Raw genomic sequence first — 25,276 nt, 5'->3', positions numbered from 1 at the left:
AATGCTTAGAAAGTTCTTAAAGGAATAAATTATATTGTCATTAGGTTTATGTTGAGTACACATACAAAACGTAATAGTGAATAATGAAAATGCAACAATTATATTCTGATATAGCTCCATAGCAGTGCTAGACTGCAGTGTCATTCTGTATGTTAAACCCTACCTGACAGTATCAGCAGCTCTACGATTTCAGCATCTCCCAGATAGGCAGCAGCATGCAGAGGAGTTCGCTTCTCATTGTCCTGACATGGAAGGAACACAATGATACGTTGCCCTTATTCATTCAAAACAAAACTGCCCGAGTTTGACCTAGAAATGCAGTAAATTAACTAAGGTTTTGTGTAGAAATTCAACTCTAGTACTGTAAATGTCAAGTTTGTATCGTGGACCTACGGACTTCAGTGGGGGTTTCATTCCGTCTGCATATTTTTTTCATTGTGTCATTTTTATGATGTAAATTGAGAGAGGCTTAGCCTGGAAATCCAGACCCACATCTAGAAAGCTGTTGGGTCTGGCAACGAGTAATGAAAATGGCCCAACTTGAGGGGCGGCACCAAGCATGCATTTGAAAATATCACTGATAACACACATTGGATAACACTACGACCAATCTGAAGAATACAAGGATATTCAAGGATATAGATAAGACTCTCGCCCTATCCGGTCGGTAAAACAGCAACGCTTTTGGCCTGCATATATTGATACATCGATGTGATTGATTAATGTTCTTCTGGGCCAGAGGAGGCCAAGAATATACACGAGTATATTGCTTGTTCCCAGTGTGACTCGCTGAGCAAATTCAAATTGTGCTCTCGCGAGAACTCTGGATTTCCAGGGTATTATCGGCTCCAGAAAAACGGTATTGGCGTATCGGTTATGGCTGATGAAAAATTGTGGTATAAAGGCTGGGACAAATTTCTAATTAAATATGTACAATGCATAACGTTAGTTCTCTGGCTCATAGCTGAGCGGACTAAAATACCTCCCGTTGCCAAGTCGTGGCTAAGGTCCGCCCTATTTACTGGAGGAGTGAACAACGTTTCCGTTGCATAAGAACCTTACGGGAGGGTAATGATTGCTCCAGGTATAAGTCAAACCCTCAGGCGTTACCATGTGAAAACCATTATATTTGGATTGTAAAACACATGAAAATATAAATGAATGGTCTTAATTTATTTTCTTTGGCAAATGACCACGGTATAAGCGGGATAATGCCCTTCGAGGTCCAACATTAGCGCCGTCAGTTAATTCTTTTTTATTTATAATGGGAAACAATGCTAACGGTCCAAATGTCAAAAATCGACTTCCCCCTCGGGAACAAATAATCTAATGATCGGATAATCTGACCCATCCCTGGTACAGTACAGCATGTTAAAACAGCCCCGCTTTCAACAGTAAAGAAATACATAATGACAGCCTTCAACTTGCATTAAATACACAACTGATGGACAGAAAATATAAAAAGAAAATAGTGCACGATTGCATCATTGACTATAAATCATGAACTGTAGTTGGATCCATCCTGCATTATTTATTTTATCTCATTCAAATAGTTTTTTACTATAATTTTATTTTAAATTAGTAAATTTATTGTATATATATATATATATATATATATATATATATATATACTGTTTGTCGCACTTCTCTTTTCCCACTGAACTGCTGGTCACCTGTGAATTTCTCCCAAGGGGGATTAATAAAGGACTATTTTATCTTAATTTATTGATTCGCCAAACAAAGTTAAATGTGGACATTTATTAGATATTCAAACTTCTTAATAAAGCAAGCTTAAGCGGTATACTTGATACAATGGCGTAAAGCAGGGCAAACAGAGTGGTGATTCTGAAGTCAAGTACAAACCTATCCGAACAGCCACAGTTGACCTGTAATTGATGAGAAGGATGCCCTACCTCCCACCTGCTCACCAATGGCATGCTTCTAAAATATCCTATTTATCCAATTTGGATAAAGCATGTGCCGCAAATAGTAAGAGCAACAAGATGGCAGGAAGGAAGATTAAGATGAGATTACCTGTGTATTTACATCTTCTTTCTTAAATATGAGTGAGCGTACTTCATCAGGGTCCACATTGAAAATAGCTTTCAGCAAAGCAGGCTGCAAAAGAAACAATGAGATTATGTTAAATATGAATTACCAGTCATCACATGCTAACCAGACAAGTAAAACAATATAATATAATGGTATAGCTTTCCTGGGTTCTATTGTGAAATGCATCTGGTTATGTTCTGGTCTAGCACTGCGCACTGTGAAATAATCAAATCAAACTATCCACATCCACCAAATTTAGCAGGAAGAGTACACAGTTTATTCACTGAACTTCAATTGCTTTTCCGCCTGTAGCTTTTTTGAGACATTGGAATGAGAAAAGGCGGGGCCTGCTTACCCTTATAGAAGGGTTTGCCACGTCTTAAGTTATTGATAGGCAGCATGCGAGCAACAACTGAACCTAGGTCTCAAAATGTTCTTCTTCCACTCCTTACCGAAACAGGAGAGCAACAACTGACATTCTGCACCAAACATGTGATGCGCCAACATAGCCCAGCGCTTGGCCACCACTAATCCTTGGGCTATTTGTGTTGGGAAATTTACTGCTAAAGCAAAAAGGATTTCAGGGACTAGGATTGTAGGTTTTCAAGACTGAGAAGGGGGGAAATATTTCATGTTTACGTATAACGGTTAAAGTTAAAGATGTTTGAGTTTAGTTGAAGAGACATTCATTACTTAAGTATTAATTTATTAAATAAGTAATAAAAACCCAATGATTTGATGGTCACAAAACCTTCAGATAGAAAGGGCTAGATGTCAACTAGACTTTTTTCAGACACATGCTGAATGGACATTGATGCTCATCAGTTCAGTGGAATCGGGAGAAAATGACCTGCATTGACGGTCTAGCAGTCACCATAAATCATACTATGGTTTATGGTGTATGGTTCATAAATATGTTTCGGTGCTCTTGTTTTATATCTATGCACGTTTCATTTCTGCCGAAACACACCACTAGTGTATACTGCATTTATATCTGTTTACTCTAATATAGTGGTGCACCAAGCAACGGTTCACAGGTTACCCATGATCCGTACGGATCAACCCTCACGGTTCAGGACGCAAGTGATCCGCGGATCGGCTGAAAAAAGTCGGGCGTTCACGGGATAAGCGCATGTTTAAGACAATTCTGGTATTTAGCACGTTGAGCCCCCTTTCTGGTTTGTCTAGGATGAAATAGTGGTTGACACACCGATGTGCTTCCTTTGGAGTTTTTTATTTTATTTACTATCCATGTTAAAAATAAGGAATAATGCCTCAGATTGCACTTTATTTTGTTTAAATTATTTAATGTAGACTATTTATTTTAAATATTGACTATGCTTAAAAGGAATCGGGATTATTACCAAATTTTTCACTTTATTTTGTTTTTGCACATTTGAAGACCTTATTTGATGTCACATTTGTCTTATCATTTTTGTTGTTGTTGATCCGAAAATGATCCGACCCGTGACTCAAAAACCGTGACACGATCCGAACCGTGGGTTTTGTGATCCGTTGCACCCCTATTCTAATATTAACGTTACCACTAGGGATGGGCAAAATGATTCTTTTCCGGGAATCAGTTCTTTCAGTTCAGTTCACTATAACGATTCGTTCGTTTGATTAGTTCGTTACGTCAGATTACGTCATTTGACAGGGAACCTCACAGGTGTCTGTCTTTTTTTCAGCACTGGGATGCTGACGGCGATTCCCGCCAATTTATTTTTCCTTTGGCGGCCCTCAGTCAAATTTTGGGTTCATTAATTGCCCTCAGCTGTCAAAACTTTGAGAACCCCTGGCTTAGGGTGACACCTTTATAATTTTGCAAGCGGCGGCCTGTACTATACGTCATCAACTATGACTCAGTCCCAGATTTGTCAGATTACATCATTAATTACGACTCAGTCCCTCCCTGATTGGCCCGATTACATCATCAACTAGGACTCACGCCGTCTTCATAACGCTCCGAGTTTCCAGGAGTTTCGGTCCTTAAGCTCGGAGGATAGTGCTTTGAACACTCTGTTGGGTCTGAGTTTTCGTGAGGAAGTAAAGCTACCCGAGACCTCAGAGTTCACGTCACAACAATGGCTGCCTATTTCTCATTACATAGATAGACTAATGTGAACTTGTAGCAAGCACCAAGGGGCGAACTTAACACCCATCTTAACATTTTATCGCGGTATATTAATGCTTACAATTATTAACAAAACCTGATAAATACTCGCTCATGTTCAACCATCGCAAGCAGTTCTAATAACCGATTAATCTGTTCTGTGAATACAGCAAAGAGGCCTCCTGGGCATCCATACTTGTTATGAAGTCTAGTCTCACGAACCATCAGTTTTTCCGGTTTTATGTCATAGCCTACGAACTTCTGAGGGACGTTTCCTGAACACTCTTATTTCAGAAGACTGGAAGGTTTTAGTAAAGACATGCAAGAGCTTCCGAACCTCTGAACGTTTTGAAGACGGCAGTCCCTGATTGGCCCGATTACAACATCAACTACGACGCAGTCGCTGATTGGCCAGCCCTGATTACAATGTAATTTCAGGAAATCGATTTTGGGGGCTAGAGGTCCAGACTGATCTGTGTAGCAAAACAGAATGTGAGATCATGTGATCGGTATGGTCTCTAGTAGGGCTGCACAATTAAATCAAATTTTTATCACGATGACGATATTGGCTCCCACTAGGGCTGGGCGATTAATCGAATTTTGATCACGATTTCGATTTAAGCCTCAAACGATCAGAAGATTAACATAAGAGTTTTTCGATTTTATTTTTTTAAATGTTCTATAGAAAGGGCAGAACAGCTGGATACGTATCTGTCTGAAATTTCAAAGTTCTCAGTTACAAAAAAAGGATTCGGTGAGAGATGCTGAATAAATACATGTTTTTAAACAAAAAAATAATCGTTTAAATAATGGTGATTTCAATGTTGACCAAAATAATCGTGAATATGATTTTTCCCATAATCGAGTACTTCCCACTATAAAATGTATGTGATCTCAAGGTATAAAAACAATAAATAAAGGCATGTTCCGCAAAATAAATTGTATACAAAAATAAAGCGTGACCCGCCCAATGCAGTATACGCTTTGGCTCCGCTGCAAAGCAAACCAAGCCCTCCTTTATGGCAAGCCAACCCCGCCAGAAAATGACCTTGTTCAGTCACGTATCACCTTCATTACGCCGTAAAAAATGCTGTGGAAGGTGGAAAAAAAACGCCTTTTTTACACCGTAATGTGCAAAAACTGCGCCGCTTTTTATGCCGCAATGAAGTCCTTCAAGTGTGTGCGTAAAAAAAAACGCAGTTTTGAGCATCAAACCGGACGTAAAATACGCGCGTTTGTGCACATCACAACACGCATAAAAAACAGCGTCTCTCTAGTATGCTAATAATCCCCGCCCTTCTTTTCTCTCAGCCAATGCATTTGAAGTGTTTGCGCCCAATCGCTGATCAAGACAAGCAGACCAAATCAGTTTAGCACAGATCTACTCGTGACAATTTCGCCTCTCATTTCTGTTAGTTGTAGCGTATATATAAATATGAGTGAATCCGAAATTAACCGTGTGGTCACCGTGGCCGGAACGAAAGCGACACTTGCTCTGTAAGCTGGAAGTTGTCGGATCGAATCCAGCTATTGACAGATTTGCTCTTTTGTCAGATTGTCACGCTTTGATGATCGCAATGCTTTTTAGACAGCAAGCCAGACCTCCTGTGTCATAAATTCCAAATTCAGTACCTTTTTAGTCAACCAGCCAGATCATCTCGGTGTCTCGTTACACGCTTTATAAGTTAATTATAGTTAAATTATTATAGCCATGGAGCCTTTATTTTCCTGGAGTTATCATCACATCCTTTATTTTTATATCGATATAAATGCAGCAAAAGAGCTGTGCTTGTTATAGGTTTGGGTGTGTCGATGTCGAACTTCATGTGGCGGTAAATATCTTTGGAAAATGGAAATAAAGTAGCCTTCATTTCACTAATACCCAGGTGTAATAAGTCACTGGAATAATGGCAGGTAGGTGAAGCATTATAAGGATCTTAGCAGTGTTTCCTCACATCCTGATTCTACAAGAAGGCTTACCTGAGCAAACAAATAAAAACGATGTAGCCAAAATATGTCTATATATCCTAACAATTTAGGAAGGGGAGATTAAATACAGCCAAAACGACAACAGAAATGAAAACAAAGTACACACAGGTTACTGCCGTCTTGTTTACTAAAACAGCAGTCAGTGGTTTAATGTCAAAACAAATAAATCACAATATAGCAACGTGCATGACAGATTAAAAAAAAAAATGCGAAGGTTCCATGTAATGGGTGGGAGCTCTCCCCGCTGCAATAATATGCCCTTTCAATTTTCTAGGACTAAACCAGTAAAAATCAACAATGAGTAGGGATGGGAATTGATAAGAATTTCACGATTCCGATGCCGCTTATCGATTCGATTCCTTATCGATTCTCTTATCGATTCTCATTGGGTGAGAAAATAAGTATAAATGTGTTTGTTTGTATTAAATCTCTGTAATATCTGATCAGAAGTGCTTCTAGTATTAGGAAATTGTACATTTTCAAATCAATTGGTCTAGACGAAAAAATATATGTTTGGCTTTTTAAGCCCAAATGCCATCATTATGTGCCATACAACTAAAAACACAGACTGAAAACCGCCAAGTAAGAGCTTGTGCCTTTTGGAATGCTGACAGTGCTCATTTGCATTCAACTTGTAACAAAATTCAACTGACATAAACAAAATGAAGCATTGATTAGACAGATTTATTAGATGGGCCTACCTAATAAACCGTTGGAACACACAAGACCGGAAACCATAGCAATGCCGGTAAACAAACCCCGAGAAGCCCAATCCCTATGAGAGCTCCCCACGCTACGGCCATCCGGAGGCGACAGAGCTGTTGGCTGTGATATTATATCTACAATTATAATATATACTAGGGTTGGGCAATCGTCTACAAGCTTCCATCGTCCGATAGCGCCCCCTAGCGATCGCCGATAGTTGATACTATCGGGGGGTCATCTTTATAATAATTTGATAATATTAATTTTTGATAATAATTTATCACTTTGAAAAAAATCACGTTTTTATTTTTCGAATTTTTTCTTAAAAACAAATACGATGATCTTCCCCTTGGACCAGCGTGAGCCGTGAGCCTCCACTGATTTAAGTTTCGATGCGTCGGCGCCGGCGGCGCTGTCATGATGACACACGCTGATGACACACAGCTCGTAGCCGTGTTCGAAATCGTTCCCTATCACGGATATAGTGCACTATATAGGGTGCTCACTATTTTGTAGTGTTGTTCGAATTCTCACTGGTTAATTTCATGCCCTATATAGTGCACTTCGTTTGTACGTTCCCTATGTAGTGCACTATATCATGAACACTATAGGGAATAGTGAGTAGCTGTGTTCGAAATCGTTCCCTATCATGGATGTAGTGCACTAAATAGGGTGCACGCCATTTTGTAGGGTGTTCGAATTCTCAGTGGTCCACTATATAGGGCACTATATAGTGGACTTAAAATAGGGTACATACGATGTTCCCTACATGTTACTCCGGTATACCACAATGCAATGCGGTTGTATTTTACCAGGGGAGAAGAAGAAGCCGAATAACCGCGAAAACGAATACATTTAATGCAAGCCTCCGGCTTTCGTTTAGAAATGTCAACAATTTATTTGGGATTTAACATAGAATATTTAACATTCAAAATTAATTATACAAGGAAATGTAACATTCAACATCAATACAACCTCCAGCTTTCGTCGTGAGTGCCCGGTTTGTTTACATGATGTGGGCGCATCCGTCTGCGTCACACAAATACCCGGCGCATTTACTGACGCAAATGACGTTTAGAAATGTTAAGCGTAGTATTCCGAATTCTCGTTCCCTATTCCCTATATAATGCACTATATCATGTACACTATATAGGGAATAGGGAACGAGTGTATAGGGAACGATTTCGAACACAGCTAGTGAGTGAATAGGGAACGATTTCGAACACAGCTCATGTACCACAGCTGTGACCCGGAAATTCTGAACAAGAACCGGTTCTCGATTCCCATCCCTAACAATGAGATCAAAATATTAAACAAGAAAATAAAACTGTGCTGAACTGATTTGGCACTGAATTTGGAACTTATGACTAGGGCTGGGTATCGTTTGGGTTTTATCCGATACCGGTGCCTACTCGGTACTTTTCAAACGGTTCCGGTGCTAAAACGGTTCTCGAACCGGTACTTAAAAAAACGAAACTGCACACACTTGCATACATGCACGACTTGTTATGAGTAATAATAATAATAATAATAATAATAATATGAATTACTTGCTGAAAGCAGGCAGGCACGCATCATGGCGCAACATTATTGCCAAAGTCATATTAAGGAACATAACTCAGGTGCGCAAGGCAGCCACAGGAGACGCCAACATTGTTTTCAACCGCTCGGTACCGCTCTGTATTAATTCCCAAGTTTTGAAAAGAAAAAGTATTTGAAGCGAATAACGACTGTTTTTGATTTGTTTATTTGGTTTTGAACAGAAAGTTTTGGATGCATGCATCGGCTTTGAGTTTGTTTGTTTGTTACTTTAAAATTACATTCGCTCGCAACACACACACACACACACACACACACGTTCATTCACGTTCACCCACTACAACCTTCCGATCTTCAATCAAAACAACATCAAGTAAGCGATGCCGCAGCGCGTTGACAAGTCCGTCCCGAGTCTCGAGGAGCCCATAGGCTTTATGGTTTATATGTTTGAAAGCCGTGACACACTCTTTTACCAGTTGGCCTGAAATACCACTCCTCGCAGTCATGGACCTATAAAGAAAGTCGTAGTCGTACCATGCGTGTTTAGCGCAACATTGAAAAGGGACCCGTCTGAAACAGTGTCGCGCAGCGCTGCGTTCCGAACGTTGTGTAATCAAATACACCGGTATGGCGGTATATAACAAAAGCATTTCCTAACGAAAATACACACCGTTATTCAGTCTGAACCGGTATAGCGCCCGCAAGTTGACGCCGCAACACCATGGGGGCGGGGCTGGGGGCGTTAAAAAACACCAGGCACCGTTATGAGGAACCGAAATGTGCGTTCTTATTCAATCTCGTTACAACCGTTTACGTCGGAACCGGTTCCCTACTGGAACAGAGTTTCGGTGCTCAACCCTACTTATGACACAGGAGGTCTGACTTGCTGACTAAAAAGCATTGCGATCATAAAAGCGTGACAATCTGACCAAAGCGCAAATCTGACAATAGCTGGATTCGATCCGACAACCTCCAGTTTACAGAGCAAGAGTCGCTATCGTTCCGGCCACGGTGACCACACGGTTCATTTCAGATTCACTGATATTTATATATATGACGCTACAACTAACAACAGAAATGAGGAGAAATTGTCACAAGAAGATCTGTGCTGAACTGATTTGGTCTACTTGTCTTGATCAGAGATTGGGCGAAAACACTTCAAATGCATTGGCTGAGAGAAAAGAAGGGCGGAGATTATTTGCATACTAGAGAGACGCCGTATTTTACGTGCATTGTGATGTGCACAAACGCGCGTATTTTACGTGCGGTTTGATGCTCAAAACAGCGTTTTTTTACGTGCGCTCTTGAAGGACTTCATTGCGACGTAAAAAGTGGCGCATTTTTTGCGCATTACGGCGTAGAAAACTCTTTACTTTTAAAATGTATCCAGTGACAGAATACATGCCCAAAAATGTAATATGTAACGTATTCCGTTTCATCACTCAATCTGAGTATTGTATTCTGAATACTTACATTGAATTGCATTTTATAAGTGTAGGAATGCGGCATCAAATCCTGCTTACTAAACAGGCCTATTCTGGTGTGTTCTTCTGTTCGAACTGTCTGAATGTGTTGGGCCCAAGTCTCCCTGAAAGTGAACTATTTTATATAATTTGCTGTAGTGGAACAAAGACTATAAAGTTATGTTACTATGTTCATGCCAAAGATATGCTATTACATCTATTTCACTGAGCTAGGTGCATTGGTGTTGCCTATATATAGATGGGGGGAAAGAAAGAGAGCGAGAGCGAGAGCAAGAGAGAGGACATTGTACGTTTTATGTGGGTGTCTGTCCAAATTCCCCGACGGTCCGACAATTTGCTGCTAGTCTTGGAGTTACCGCTAATCAAACAATAATTCCCATAATGCGCGCGGCTGAGCGGGTGCCTGTTACGTCCAAAGAGGCATATGCTTTGTAGAACTGGATCGGGCCAAGGTGCGTTTGCTTTCATATCTCAAGGGATTTGAGATGTGAAGCGAACCGAGACCAGCTGTTCAGGGAGGTCTCGTCGGTTGATTTGGTTCACATCGAAGTGAGGTGGTTGCATTCACACCAACACAAACGTACCGAACAAGGGAACTCAAACTCGTTTAGTGCGCACTAAGGATGGACATGATTAATCAACGATCGACTAATTGATCTTTAAGAATTTCATCGATTACGTACATTTTTCATCGACTAAACTAACGCAGTGTGCAATTAAACATTTTACCACACGGGGGCAATATTTAAATTTGCGGCTCCTCCCCCGCAATAAACATACCGCTTTGAACGGTGAACTCTTTACTAGGGCCCGACCGATTTAATCGGCCGATTATAGCCTTTTTGAAAATAATCGGCATCGGCCAAAAAGACGCCGATTACAACCTATTTTTTTTTTTTTTTTTTTTATAAATGTTATTGCGATTAGTATCCTGCAGATTGCGCTCCTACTCGCCTTGCTAACTAACAACTTTAGCTGGAGTAAAAAAGAGGAGATTGAATTTTACCGTACAACATGAAAGCACGCTCGCTCAGGCAGCTGCGCGCTCACCTCACCAATGTACACAAGACGCGTTGTTTGAGCATGTTGCGCCTGTTTTTCTTTAGGTCCCAGGCCATGTTAATTTGTTATACTGTAGACTCTAACGGTGAGACCATACTGCTCAGCACGCACGTGTTAGTCACTGCTCACGAGCGCAGCACATTGGGAGTTAGTTATTTATTTTACATTTTACATTACACTCATTTTTGACTGTAAATGTATTCTAAAACACTCGAAGTTTCTGCATTCAATTCACATATTCGTCAAAAGTGTTTAAAGTATATTTAAGGTATCAAAAACTACGTTTTATATGTTTATTTTTTTTTTTCTTGTTTTTTTTTTTTTTTTAATCGGCCGATTAAATCGTAATCATTATTTTTCTCTGAAAATAATCGGCATCGGCACTCAAAAATCAATATCGGTCGGGCCCTACTCTTTACGCCTAGCAGCTATAAAAAGCTATAAAAACTACAAAAACTACAAAATGACCATTAATGCAGGCTATGTGGAAAATGCGCCGACTTTGGCTCAGCCTGGCTCCGCCCTCTTCCGCTACGTAGCTAGGATGGCTGCCGTTGAGTACGAAAAGTGTACATCGCCGCCACACACTTCCCGTTTTCAGTACACTTATTTTCGCCCGAGTAAGTACGGATATTGGAACACGGCGATGTAATCATGAAGCGGACGAGGCCACGGCGAAGACTGGTGTGGGACCATTATGATTTAAAAAATGACTTCTTGGGGAGCACTATATGCCTAACACACAAAACGAGGTTAGCATCGAAGCAGAAATAAAGAACTTTCAGAGCCCCTGGATTGTGGAAAGTTGTTCCCCCGCCTTGCCAAGTTAGCACGGAGGTATTTGTGCATCACGGCAACGTAGGTCCCCTCAGAGCGGTTGTTTTCGGCGGCTGGACTGACGGTCACCAGGCTGCGGTCGCGTCTGACCCCAGAGCATGTCAACATGCTCATCTTTCTGAACAAAAATCCGTAGCCTGGTTGGTTAAGTTATAACATGATTGTTTTTTGATATTATTATCGTTATTATTTTCGGAAGAAACTAGGGTTGTGTTTATTTTTAGTTATTTTTATGAGCACCGGCTTCGAGCTGCATGCTCCGTTGCTTAGAGCAGAGTAGCGCATAACTATTGAACGGATCTGGTTTAACTGAGTTGTTCATCTAATAATAAAGATCCCAATGAGGTAAACACGCTGCATTTGTATTTTCATTATTATTTTTTTTGTAAAATATTAACGATTAATCGACTAATTGATCGTTAATTCTCCCGACGATCGACTAAGACAACTTAATCGAATGCCCATCCCTAGTGCGCACTAAATGCTGTTGGTATGAAAGCACGAATAAACTGCTGAAACAGAAGTATCGTCATGTAATCCATTGATTTCAACAATGTTACCGTTTTCTAAACACCAACTATTTAAATTGTAACTGTAACGGAATAGCTATAATTTGTATTCTGAATAGTAGGGGTGGGTAAAAATATCGATTCAGCAATGCATTGCAATTCAATATCGATTCAACCCCCTGGCCAGTGGGGCGTGGTGAGCAACACCCTCATGTGATTCGCGCAAGACGGGGGCCGCACTTGACCATATCAACATGGCGACCGGGATGAGTAGCTGCTCCGTTAAGCCGCCGCCCTCAACCCTGAAAGCAGACGTGTGGATTAATTTGGCATCTGGTTCTTATGCGTTTTGTGAGCTCAGAAGAAGGAAAAATACATGATTTAAGTTTACAAAGGCCTACATTACATTTAATACAGCACTTTTTTTTCACTTTTGTACACCTTATAGTTATATTGGTATTGTGCTAATGTTTTATTTGTTACCAGAAATGAAGGCACCTGGTTCTTATGTTATTATTATTTAAAGATGTGCTGATGTTATGTTACAATTTCCAGCCCTGTACCCAGGCTGTTTTAAGGCATGAAATTAAATAAATAATTATTTTACTCTTTCTTGTGTATTTCTACTTGATACCGAATCGATATCGAAGCATTTCAATCAATATCGAATGGAATCGTGACCTAATGAATCGAAATCGAATCAAATTGTGAGATTCTTGACAATACCCAGACCTACTGAATACGTAACGCCGGTACATGTAATCCGTTACTCCCCAACTATGGAAGCATATATGTAGCAAAATTCAAATGGCAATGCAGTAATTTGTAAATACTTTATTCAAAGTGTATTTTAATATGCAAAGTGACAATGCAATCCTCAATTAAATTTGCAAAAGTTATAACAATACAAATAGAATAACATTGTCAAATTCTTTGAGTTCCTTAATTCAAATTGAAAAGCTATAGCGTCCCAGTGATTGCAATCCACTTCGCCAAGCTCCGTGTGTTGCGAAATAAACATTTCAATCCGCAAAACGAACGCTTTGCAGAAGATTTGGCAAAACGGAATCCAAAACGTTTTCCAAAAAGTCAATATGCAAAGTGGCAAACGTATAAGGCAATCAGCGTCTGGGCGGGAACTACGTTACTTGCTCGTAATTTCCTTGTACACGTTCGTATGTGTCTTGTATTGAACATGTATTGTTTTTGTAATGAACATGAATTGTTTGTTGCATTGAACATGTATTGTTTGTTGTATTGAACATGTGTTGTTTGGTTTCTTCAATTACACCTCTAGTCAGGCAAACCAATATTTTATTATAAACCTTATTATTTTATTAGCTAAATGGCATATTCATAAATGTAAATACTCGAATCAGAAACCGCTTTTTGTTGTGTTTGAGAATGAAAACAGGCAATAGGAATGGGACAGCTATTAAAACACTTAGTGTGTGTGCTCTTTATAATATTTGTATGTAATTTAATGCTGCATTTTGTATTTTTTGTGTCTGTATTTTGTATGTCTGCCATTTCTGTACCCCCTGGCTGTTGTATTGCTAATTGTCAATATAATGTATTTAAAAAAAAAAAAACGTTTGTATGCGTCAGGTCAATGGTCACCAATGGAGGAGATTATTGATACGCTCCGAAGTTTGGCCGATGATGTGGAGAACAATCGTGTTGAAGACACAGATGCAGTTGATAGAGGACGTGTTCTGGGAGATAGGATAGACGACTTATCCTCACTGCCGTTTTGACGCCAGTGTGGTAAACAGAGACCAACCGTGGAGATACCCTTGGAGGCAATAGGAAGTGACGTAATTCCCGCCCATACGCTGATTGGCTGATACGTTTGCCACTTTGCATATTGACTTTTTGGAAAACGTTTTGGAAAACTTTTTGGATTCCGTTTTGCCAAATCTTTTGCAAAGCGTTCGTTTTGCGGATTGAAATGTCATTTGAATATCGCAACACACGGAGCGTGGCGAAGTGGATTGCAATCACGGGGACGCTATAGCTATTCAATTTGAATAAAGGAACTCAAAGAATTTGACAAAATGTTAATTCTATTTTTATTGTTATAACTTTTGCAAATTTAATTGAGGATTGCATTGTCACTTTGCATATTAAAATACACTTTGAATAACGTATTTACAAATTACATTATAAAATTGCATAATGAATTGTCAATTGCATAATGTAATGACATATTGAATTGCAAATTGCAAATTGCATTGCCATTTGAATTTTGCTACATATATGCTTCCATACCCCAACACTGGTGATACGTGACTGAATGAGGTTGTTTTCTGGCGGGGTTGGCTTGCCATACTCCTTTACACATGCTGTCTGCATGAGTCCAGCACAAACCACGGTGCGAAGCCTGAAATCAAGTCTAGGACGGTCCTGAAAACACACCACAAAACAGAGTACGACTTCAATGCATGAAGGCTAAAAGTGTTGCATCGGCTTCTAACGCGAATTATCCCACGTCAACTCAGACGTCCATAAAAGGGAGCCTGTACAGCGCGACACCGTATCCATCCTGGTGGTCACAAAGACACGCCGAAATCAACAATGCAATCACATACCAATCACATTCACATACCACATACCAAAGATATGTGTCCAATAAACCCTGTCAGTAATGTGAAGCATAGTCCTGCATTGAATTATTCTGATTCTGTCGCATTCTGTGATGGCATATTTATATTAGCAAACCTTTATTTTGGGCACCATTTTATTTAGCTCAAAATCAAGAGATTTATTTAAACCCATCTCATCATATGGATACAATGAATAAAGTGAAGTCATTTAATTTTTTCTCCTAGGAGGTCACATAAATAAACACCTTATTTACAAGTTTAACAAATCTTTTAGAATTTAAAATATTGTAAAATCTGTGCCCTATTGATTTAAGCTGGTGTTATGTATGCAACGATTTGTACATTAGCAGGAATGTAGCAGAATGGATCACGGATGTTAAAGCAGTGTTAAGTTTATGGGACAGTTCAAAAAAAATATTTGTCAATCAAATTAATAATCGGGGTAAAATAATCGGGATATCAATATTGATCAAAATAATCGTGATATCATTTTGACCATAATCGTGCAGCCCTAGTATCTAGGGCCGGCTCATTCAATACACGATTGATGAATACAAATGGATTTAGAGTTCCGCATACAGCACATTTACAAAGATTGATTTTGATTGGGTACAAGCTGGATGTTTCTGGTTTTATTTATTTTTCAAAATGATACCAGAAGTTTAATATTGCTGGCCTCCGACTGCAATAATTACAAATATCCATTAAGCAAAGGTTGAAGTTTTACTTTTTCGTGAAGGTTGACAGCAAACAAGGCCATTGTTCCCTCCAGAGTTTGTCTGGAGGGGTGAATGGTGAACTAACCCTGGGGGTGGCCTATCACGTTTAATCAATATAAACTGACAAAGTACCAACTAGGGGTGTGAACTAGGGATGTGTCAGTCGCGACTGATTCGTTACAACGAACGAATCCCGAACGTGAACGACAAGAACTGGTTCCCCAAAACAAGAAGAACTGGTTCTTTGATTCTTTTTTTTTAACATAAACCAAACATATGGTCACGTAAATAAAATATGCAAACGAACAGAGCTCCGTCTCCCCGCGACTTCCATTGATTGAGTCTACAACTTTCTCAAAGATTCAGCCAATGAGAGGTAGCAATGGTGTTGGAATGGCACCTGGGTAAACCAATGACAAGGCGGTACCGTCGAATATGCGCGCTTTCTCTGTCTGACGTATCTTGGGTCATACCATTCGACTCATATATCCCCCTACATTTTTTCGAAAATAGACTTGACCTCCATCTGTTTATTGGATAAACGCATTTCCCAATCCCAGGAGTCTTTGCTCCATTCTACGTCAATTTAAGAACAAACAAAGAAATTAAACTGCAGTTCGTATTTTTTATTTATGACCATGCAAGTTCTGTAATGCCTGAACAATGAAGAATTAAATGTAAAGTAAAATAAAATTATAAATGTAAAACCATGAATGAAATATAGAGAGTAAGCAAGTGGTATAAATATTGGTGGGACGTTCAACATACTATATAGCAGGCATCTCCAAACGGCGGACTGCGGTCTTCACGGTCCTATCCGGACCCACGACCAATTAAAAAAAAAAAAAAAATTATAAAAAAGTTTATTTTTTTATTTATTTTTTTAAGAATAAGATGTAATCTGACGTAACGAACGAATCAAAACGAACGAATCAAATAAACGAATCGTTATAGTGAACTGAAAGAACTAGTTCCCGGAAAAGAATCATTTTGCCCATCCCTAGTGTGAACGGTTACAAAAGAATTGTAAACGGTTACACGTCCCCTTTTTTTTCGTGTACACGGTTAACCGTTTTTTTGTTAATAGATGAATTTTTTTAATAGTGGACCGCAGTCGCCCTATAGGGAGATTATTTGTTTATCAACACGGCGGATGCGCGAGCAGAATGATCGCAAAAAGCACATTTGTTTGACCGGATGCCATGGTTATCTCCGTGAGGTTAATTTGCGGTTGCGGTGTTAATTAGGATGTTGTCAGCTTACTGTTACAATAAACTAACCAGAAAACACGGTTATATGCTATAGACCCTACAGTATCTGTGATATAAAGGCTGGAACGAATTTCGAATTATAAATATGTAAACTTTATGTTGAAAGTACGGACCGTCGCGATTCTCATTGAAACAATGGCGCAGTGATTTTTTATTTTATATCAACGGTTATGATTTACTAACCGTTACACGTGTACACGTGCACACCCCTAGTACCAACATCTTTGTAATTTTGAATGCACGTTGGTTAAGTTGCTTTTTTATTGCCCATTAGAGGGCTTATGATTGAGGGGTGTCATTCAATTTGAATGAGGCCCTGCAAAGCCAATTGAGAATGGCAATAAAGGGGCTATATAAATAAACTTGGTTTGACTCTCGCTGAATAGGCAACCGTCCAACAGGCTACTTTAAAAAATGCTCTTCTTGAGGCATCTGGTATTATTCAGCCATAATTCAGCCACACCCTGAAGCTACCTGTTCATCTCCTGTGGTCGTAACAAAATACATCCATTCAGATGCAACCATTTCAGTTTCTTTAAGTTTAACTTTCTCATTTTAGGAATTTTCTTTTGGCTGGCAAACATACATTAAATAAATTTCACATGTTTTTACTAAGACCTTACATTTCTACATGCATTGTAGTTATGATCATTTAAAAGTCATTATCTACGGAGTGAACAGTTTATGAATTAATTGTTTATAAAACAGCAAAAACGGGTGACCTAATATGTCTTTGAGCAGCTGTACTCAATTCGGTCACCATAATGGCAACAATAAAGTCTAAGTCACAATGCAGAAAATTTAAAATTTATTTAGCTGCTTTTAGTTACTCTACATCATTTTCAAACTGTTGGCCATTTCAACAGCTCTAAAAGTGCATTTTATAAGCTCAATTTATTGTAGAAATAATATTTTGTTTGCTAATATCAATCACCTACCACATCCACCAGAACTTTTTGCTTGTTTAGAAAATGTGCCATACAGAAGACACAGAGGATATCTTATAAGGCTAAACATTTAGACCTACATTTGTTCAACAGGATGCAACAGTGAGCAATGCTATACAGACACTTGAATATGAGCATGTGAGTTGAGAGAACAAACTGTTCTCGGTAAGCATTGACTCAACAATTAACTGTCCTTTTATAAATTTCGGTGCAAAAAAATACTGTTGATTATTTGAGTATTTACAGTTTAGTACTGCCAGAAGGAACTAGTGTCAAAGCCCTACTTTGGGAAAACGGTTGTAGGCCGCATTTACAGAAGAGGTTAACAGGCCGATATGCATGGTAAAAGTGAGTTTACAATCAACAATTGTTTTCTCTATCCACTGAATAAATGTCAGACACAAATAGCCAAGTGCTAAATTATCAATGTGGAATATTTGCAGTGCTTCAAGAAGACCGTCTGATGTGCTGTATTGTTCCTCATCCTGACTCGTTCAAACATCACCATGGTGACCGCTCCATGGCAATCCATGGCAACCCAGCTCGCTTGAATACAGGCCAACCATCAATCACGCATATATATACTCGCACAACTAATTGCACAAGCAAATATGCTTAACGTTACATACATATCCTTGTCCAATTGCACCTACTAAAAAAAATAATAATAAATTAATAAAAAAGAAAAATCACAATTAATGGCGCACAAACCAAAATAATGATATTGATTTTTTTTGGCACACTTCACTTTCAAGAGAAGTGATCCATAAAAAAAACAGTTTGGCCACTGCATTAATTATAAAACAAAGAGGTGACAGTACCCTGGAAAGGGAATGAGGAATGGATTAACATGGAGAATATCCCCTGCAAAACACATGCAACACCGATACGAATGGACACCGCTTATAGCCCAATTAGATTAAGGATACCACCATGTCACCATACACAGTTGGCACTTGACACAATAACGCTCAAAAAGATCCAAGTACATAACTCATGTATAAGATGGTCATTGGTATAATGCCAGTATCGTGGAAGATCTTCAGACTTGTGATCGTCATTTGGAGACAGCTCACGTTAGTTAACATTCATTACACTGTTTAAGTAACCTAAAGAGAGCTCTATATATTTTTTTTTTATATATATACATATACATATATATACATGTATACATATATATATATACATACATATATATATATACATATATACATATATACATATATACATACATACGTGTGTGTGTGTGTGTGTGTGTGTGTGTGTGTGTGTGTGTGTGTGTGTGTGGAGACGAACATCAAACATTAGCCTTGGTTAGCTGACGATAGTAGCCCCAACTTAACCCATGAAACGTCATCTTTGGATGAGAACCAATTAACAAACCAATATACAAGTTCGTCAATTTTCTCTTAACGACTCTTTCTATAATAGATATTCACGGCATCTTTCCTAAGTTATATTGTGTCTGCAGTGGTAGTTCAGCTGAACTGAAGAGAGCAGCCATCGGTAGCTGAATGTAGCATTAAGTGCTAACTTACCTGGTCTCGGATCTTGACAACCACCATATTTTACAAGTTGTGATTGTCCTCATGCAGGATCATAAACTTGGCTCCGCTGTCCTTTTAATAGCGGTGTTTTAATAGAGAATCCGGCGGGTTTGTTGATAGTTACAATGAGGCCTAGCGTGACGTTAGCCTAGCTTTCCTGCTAGCTTCCTGGGTGATGGCATGAAGTTATCAGCCGAAGATCCATAACGTTACCGACGTCACGGTCCAATCACAGCCCACCTCAGATAACATCACCGCCATCACAGTCCAATTACAGTCTGCCTCAGAGAGAGAGGCAATTCAATTGGTCAGATGGTTTACATAGCTCAGTAACAGCGGTTATGGCTGGCTTCTGGTAGTGATGCTATGCTTTGCGTCGACATCGGGGCGTGTGTGAAGTTTGAGGCTTCATCTCGGGCTGTTCCGCGATATGGGTTCATAATTGGCACATTTTACAAAAAGAAGACACTACCCAGTTCCAAGATCACTTTAATGGCTATGTAATTAATCACACTCGTTCTCAGTCATCATGCAGTTATATTATTACAATTATTAGTAGGCTACTGTAGGCCTAGTTCATAAGACATTCGATTTTGACCGGGATGACTTAAATCTTTGTCAAATTATTTGTTTTCTACCATGAGCTCGGAGGTATTTATGATCGGCAGACTCACACGTATCACTGAAATGACTTTAATTCTCAAATGTTTTGATGTTGTACGGAGCAAACATCACATCATCACAGGAAACTCTTTCTTTCATCATAATTTCATTCACCACTAGGTGTCCCTAGCGTACTCATTTGAAGCTTCGAGGTCGAACCACTTTAATGGTTCATCTGGCTGCGAGGCTTTGACGTTAATGAGGCATCATCTCGGCACCACTAGTTACAAGCCTATGAAAGTTGTTAGAGCAGTGCACGCGCGTTCATGTTAAGAGGAGTTTTGGGAAAAACTCAAGACATTTTTTACGAAGGTTCGAAAGAATGATGGGCTGATGGGCCTTATGTTAGGGAACATGTCGAGGGGACCCAAGCGCTGGACACAGGGAGGCAGAGACGGGTTAAAAGGAAACAGGGTTTATTGGGAGACAGGGTAGAGTGACAAGATGGGGCGAAGCAAGCAGTAGTCAGGCAGGCGAGGGTTCTGCAACAGGGAGTCAGTCAGGCAGGCAAGGACTCGGCGACAGGCAGGTAGTCAGGCGGGACTCTCTAAATCGACGCCACTTCGACCTGGGCGGGACTTTACGTCCTATGTCACTCGCTATGGGTGTGCAATGTGCGCGTAGCCGTTTGTCTCAGGGATCTGTGCACGAACTCCCTTGCACTACAGGATTACGAGCGTCAGTGTCGTACGCGATGGAGGGTGGGTGACATTCCTACAGTCTGTGATGATAGGCTATATTTCTACAAATGACATGACGAAACAACACGAACTAAGCTAACATTAGACTATAGCCATACGGGACTCTCTCAATCGACGCCACTTCGACCTGGGCAGGACTTTACGTCCTACGTCACTCGCTATGGGTGTGCATGTGTGCGCATAGCCGTTTGTCTCAGGGATCTGTGCACGAACTCCCTTGCACTACAGCAGGGGTGTCAAACGTACGGCCCGCGGGCCGGATCAGGCCCGCGAACGGGTTTAATCCGGCCCGCGAGATGATTTTGTGAAGTACAGTATTGTAAAAAAAAATATATATATATATTTTTTTTTTATAAAAATCCTTCCTAGCATTACATGGATTGCATTGACTGGCACTGATTAATTTGTTGTACATTGAACTACTGGACAATTGTGTGTAACTGGAAGTCGCTTTGGAATGTAACGTAAAGTGATCTGCTATTTTTCAATGAAGGAAACTTCTTAATTTGTCCACTAGAAGTCGCAATAGCAATTATGTTAAGCAAGAAAACTTTATACCGGGGCTGAGCAGGGAGCAAGTATAAACAGGTAGTGCAGCTAGCCCGGAGCTACCTTGTCGTTCTGCCTTATACTTTCAACATTATGCGCTTTGGCACTCTCATTGCCCCAAAATGCCTCTGTCAAAAAGACGAAAAGTGGACACAGAGTGCAGAGTTTTCCAAGAAAAATGGTCATCGTCCTTTTTATTCACGGACATATTAAATGGGAAACCTGTGTTTGGTGTGCTCACAGCATGTTTAATTTTACATAATGATGCCATATTTTTACCGGTCCGGCCCACTTGGGAATAGATTATCCTCCATGTGGCCCCTGAGCTAAAATGAGTTTGACACCCCTGCACTACAGGATTACGAGCGTCAGTGTCGTACGCGATGGAGGGTGGGTGACATTCCTACAGTCTGTGATGATAGGCTATATTTCTACAAATGACATGATGAAACAACACGAACTAAGCTAACATTAGACTATAGCCATACCAAATAACGCCATACCAGCTAACCCTAACTATTTATATTAAACTCTGAACCACTTTGCAACAGGCAACTGTGTGTTGGTGTGTCTTATTGCTTCCCACGTCTGCGTCTGCATCTTTCCCACTCCTGGCTAATAGTTTCAGCTTTTGTACTGTATATCAGAAATGATCACCCTGTACCACACTGCTGACTTGTTGATGTTTTGTGAGCACTCAGGCATTTCTCTATGTATCTTAAGTTTCCTACTGGAGTCATCAAAACTTTGAACTTTGTTATTGTAAGGAATATTGTGTTGCAAAAACACTTTGTGTCTTACCCTTACCGTTACCCTAACCTTAACCCCAGTAACATTTCTTCATCATAAACTACAAGTTACGCAAAATGGCATACAAACATCCAGTCCAATATGAAAGAAAAAAGCTTGCTTCATTAAGGAATCGAACCCCTTATCCCCGCGTTAATGAGTTGTTCTCTGACCACTAACCCATCAGGTCTTAGTACATGCGATTCAAGAGTTAACCACTTGACAATCTTTAAACTTCGGTTGCCTAGAAATTGTAAAGACAATGATGTGTGTACATTGTGCGAGTATCCGTCACTCGCGTTGTGTGTGCAGTCCAAAATGAAAGAAAAAACCTTGCATCACTAGGGAATCGAACCCCCAATCATCAGTCTTTAAACGTTGGTCGTTGGTAACTAAACACAGAGATCGCATTTTGTTTAACTGCTAACTAACAAACGGGTTTATGCGTTCACTGAACAAAGATTATGGAAATAAAAGACCACTTTTCCCTCAGAAAAATCATCAGAACCGTTATTACCAACCCATAGACACTAAAAGCCAAAACCTTTCTCGCATGCACACCCATCGCGAGTGACGGCTACGCGCACACATGCACACCCATATGGCAAGCCGAGTGTGCCACAATTCGACTTCAATTAAACGCGTTCTGAAACGCCAGCACGCGTGCCCAGAACGCGTTTTGGTTTTCCAGAACGCGTTCCGGCGTTTCAGCGCCCAGAACGCGTTCTGGCATTTCAGCGCGCGCGCCAAGAACGCATTCCGGCATTTCCGCGCGCGCGCTCAGAACGCATATTAGCATATTAACAGCACGCGTGCTGTTAATATGCTAATGCGCTCCTCCCCTCAATTTTCTCAGCCAATAGATTTGAGCCGTTTTCCCCTAATCATATGCTAGGGCAAACACACAGACAACATCAGTCGAGACCAGTGGGGTGTTCCACAAAGCCGGTTTTATCACATAACCGGGTAAGTTAACCCAGGGTTTGCTGTAACCCTAGGTTTTCCGTTCCAAAAGGATCACGGTATGTTAGTTGCTATAGCAACATATGCTCTGAATCAAACCTGGTCGGACCAGGTTTTGCGCAGGTTAAGTTTGAAACATAACCCGGTTTTGGGTATTTCAACCGGCGTTCACCGCAGATTTCATGTGTTCACAATGGCATGCCCTTTTGATGAGTGAACTGCTGATATCAGAGCGCAAATTATACGTGCAATCCACCGGGAGCGATTGATAAGACCACGGCTCGACATCTTGGCATATTGGATGACTTTTTGCTGGAGTGGAGAGATATAGATTCTCGCGCAAATCTTTAATATATTTAAATAGCCTTGCATAGCCAACACTACCAATCGAGGACCTGGCCTCAGTTCACTCCAGACTATTTGCGTAGCCCTCCGTTTTTTTCAAATGGTAGTTTTATCTAGGCTATAATGCTGGAGATGCTGAGCACATCACAGTCGTTTCAGATGACCCATCCAAGATTTGTATCGGCCTCCTATCATACAAAGAGCAATATTGTCTGAGTACTATGCCGAGAGGCATTTACAACATAAAGTATAAAATAGTCCTAACGGACTTGCATCCACTGGAGAATGTTCGATCGTAGCCGGCGGCTTCATTACAAGCACTGATCCATCTTGATCTGTGAAGTTGATGAATTGTCACTTTTAGGTTTTCTACCCAGTTACCAAAAAAAGAAACATTTGGAATAGGCCTAGTATGCGCTGTGGCAAGCACACGGTTTGCATGTGTTACTTCGAAGGCAAAAAAAATCTAAAATACAAGAAAACACAAAAACCTACATTCAACCAGTGTGTATGGCCCATGACTCTCTGAGGTGGTAGGTACCTCCAGGTAGGCTACCCCCTCCATGCCAGGGCGCCCTGAATTTATGTTTATTAACAGCTCCTCCACCGGGGTCAAGACAATTTGAGGGCCAGATCCAGTCTGCCGACTGTCGGCCTTTTCACGATTGGCTTAAAAAAATGGCTTATTTAAATTTATACCAATACGATGGTGGGAAAAGCTTACCAGTTTGTATGTTTTTTATACTTCATTTTTATACTTGATCCTCTGACCGCTTGGAAGCAATCGGAGTACATGTTGTTTTAGAAGAAAGGGGTTATGTGGTAGGATCTTTAAGAATGCTTAACTGGGATATTTATATATTCATGGCTCAAATATTAAGGATCATGCTTTTGACGTGTAACTAACGCATTTACGCGGTCAGCGATCCGCTGCCAGGCTTTGGTTCTCCGGGTTCCAGCGTTCCCTTTTCTTGTGATAATGTCCTTCTCCTCGTCATAGCTCTCCAGGAGAACCTGGAGTTCCATTTCATTGAAATAAGCGGCCCGTTTCGCCATATCGATCAGGGTTTCCATGATCCATACATCACGTCTTTTTAAGTTTGGCGTGGACGCGCACAACCCTGTGTTAACCAACCCCGAGTTGATTGAACTAATGCATAACCGCTGCTGTGGAACCGAAAACTCTGGGTTGGTCGGCACAGGGTCAATCAACCTAGAGTTCAGCGTTAACTCAGTGTTTGTTAAACCTCCGTTCGTGGAACACCCCTCTGGTCCGACCAGGTTTGATTCAGAGCATATGTTGCTATAGCAACTAACATACCGTGATCCTTTTGGAACGGAAAACCTAGGGTTACAGCAAACCCTGGGTTAACTTACCCGGTTATGTGATAAAACCGGCTTTGTGGAACACCCCACTGGTCTCGACTGATGTTGTCTGTGTGTTTGCCCTAGCATATGATTAGGGGAAAACGGCTCAAATCTATTGGCTGAGAAAATTGAGGGGAGGAGCGCATTAGCATATTAACAGCACGCGTGCTGTTAATATGCTAATATGCGTTCTGAGCGCGCGCGCGGAAATGCCGGAATGCGTTCTTGGCGCGCGCGCTGAAATGCCAGAACGCGTTCTGGGCGCGCGCGCTGAAACGCTGGGCGCGCGCGCTGAAACGCCGGAACGCGTTCTGGGCGCGCGCGCTGAAACGCCGGAACGCGTTCTGGAAAACCAAAACGCGTTCTGGGCACGCGTGCTGGCGTTTCAGAACGCGTTTAATTGAAGTCGAATTGTGGCACACTCGGCTTGCCATACACCCATAGCGAGTGACGTAGGACGTAAAGTCCCGCCCAGGTCGAAGTGGCGTCGATTTAGAGAGTCCCGTAGTCAGGCAGGC

General features: G+C 40.6%; 1 protein-coding gene across 1 annotated transcript in view; it reads right to left on the bottom strand.

The window, feature by feature from the left end:
* The window catches only part of ankrd28b (ankyrin repeat domain 28b), a 67,862-nt gene extending 48,107 nt beyond the window's left edge, over window positions 1-19,755 (bottom strand). The window contains exons 1-3 of the mRNA XM_060053575.1: window positions 19,372-19,755; window positions 2,035-2,118; window positions 164-242 (exon numbers count right to left, since the gene is read on the bottom strand). Of these exons, the coding sequence (XP_059909558.1) occupies window positions 164-242; window positions 2,035-2,118; window positions 19,372-19,398 (190 nt within the window). The 5' untranslated portion in view covers window positions 19,399-19,755. The remainder of the gene's footprint in view (window positions 1-163; window positions 243-2,034; window positions 2,119-19,371) is intronic.
* Between the last annotated feature and the right edge of the window lie 5,521 nt (window positions 19,756-25,276).

Source organism: Gadus macrocephalus, chromosome 6 (genome assembly GCF_031168955.1).
Source record: "Gadus macrocephalus chromosome 6, ASM3116895v1".
NCBI lineage: Eukaryota > Metazoa > Chordata > Actinopteri > Gadiformes > Gadidae > Gadus > Gadus macrocephalus.
Note: the sequence above shows the minus strand (reverse complement) of the source record. Positions and strands in the feature narration are given on the sequence as shown.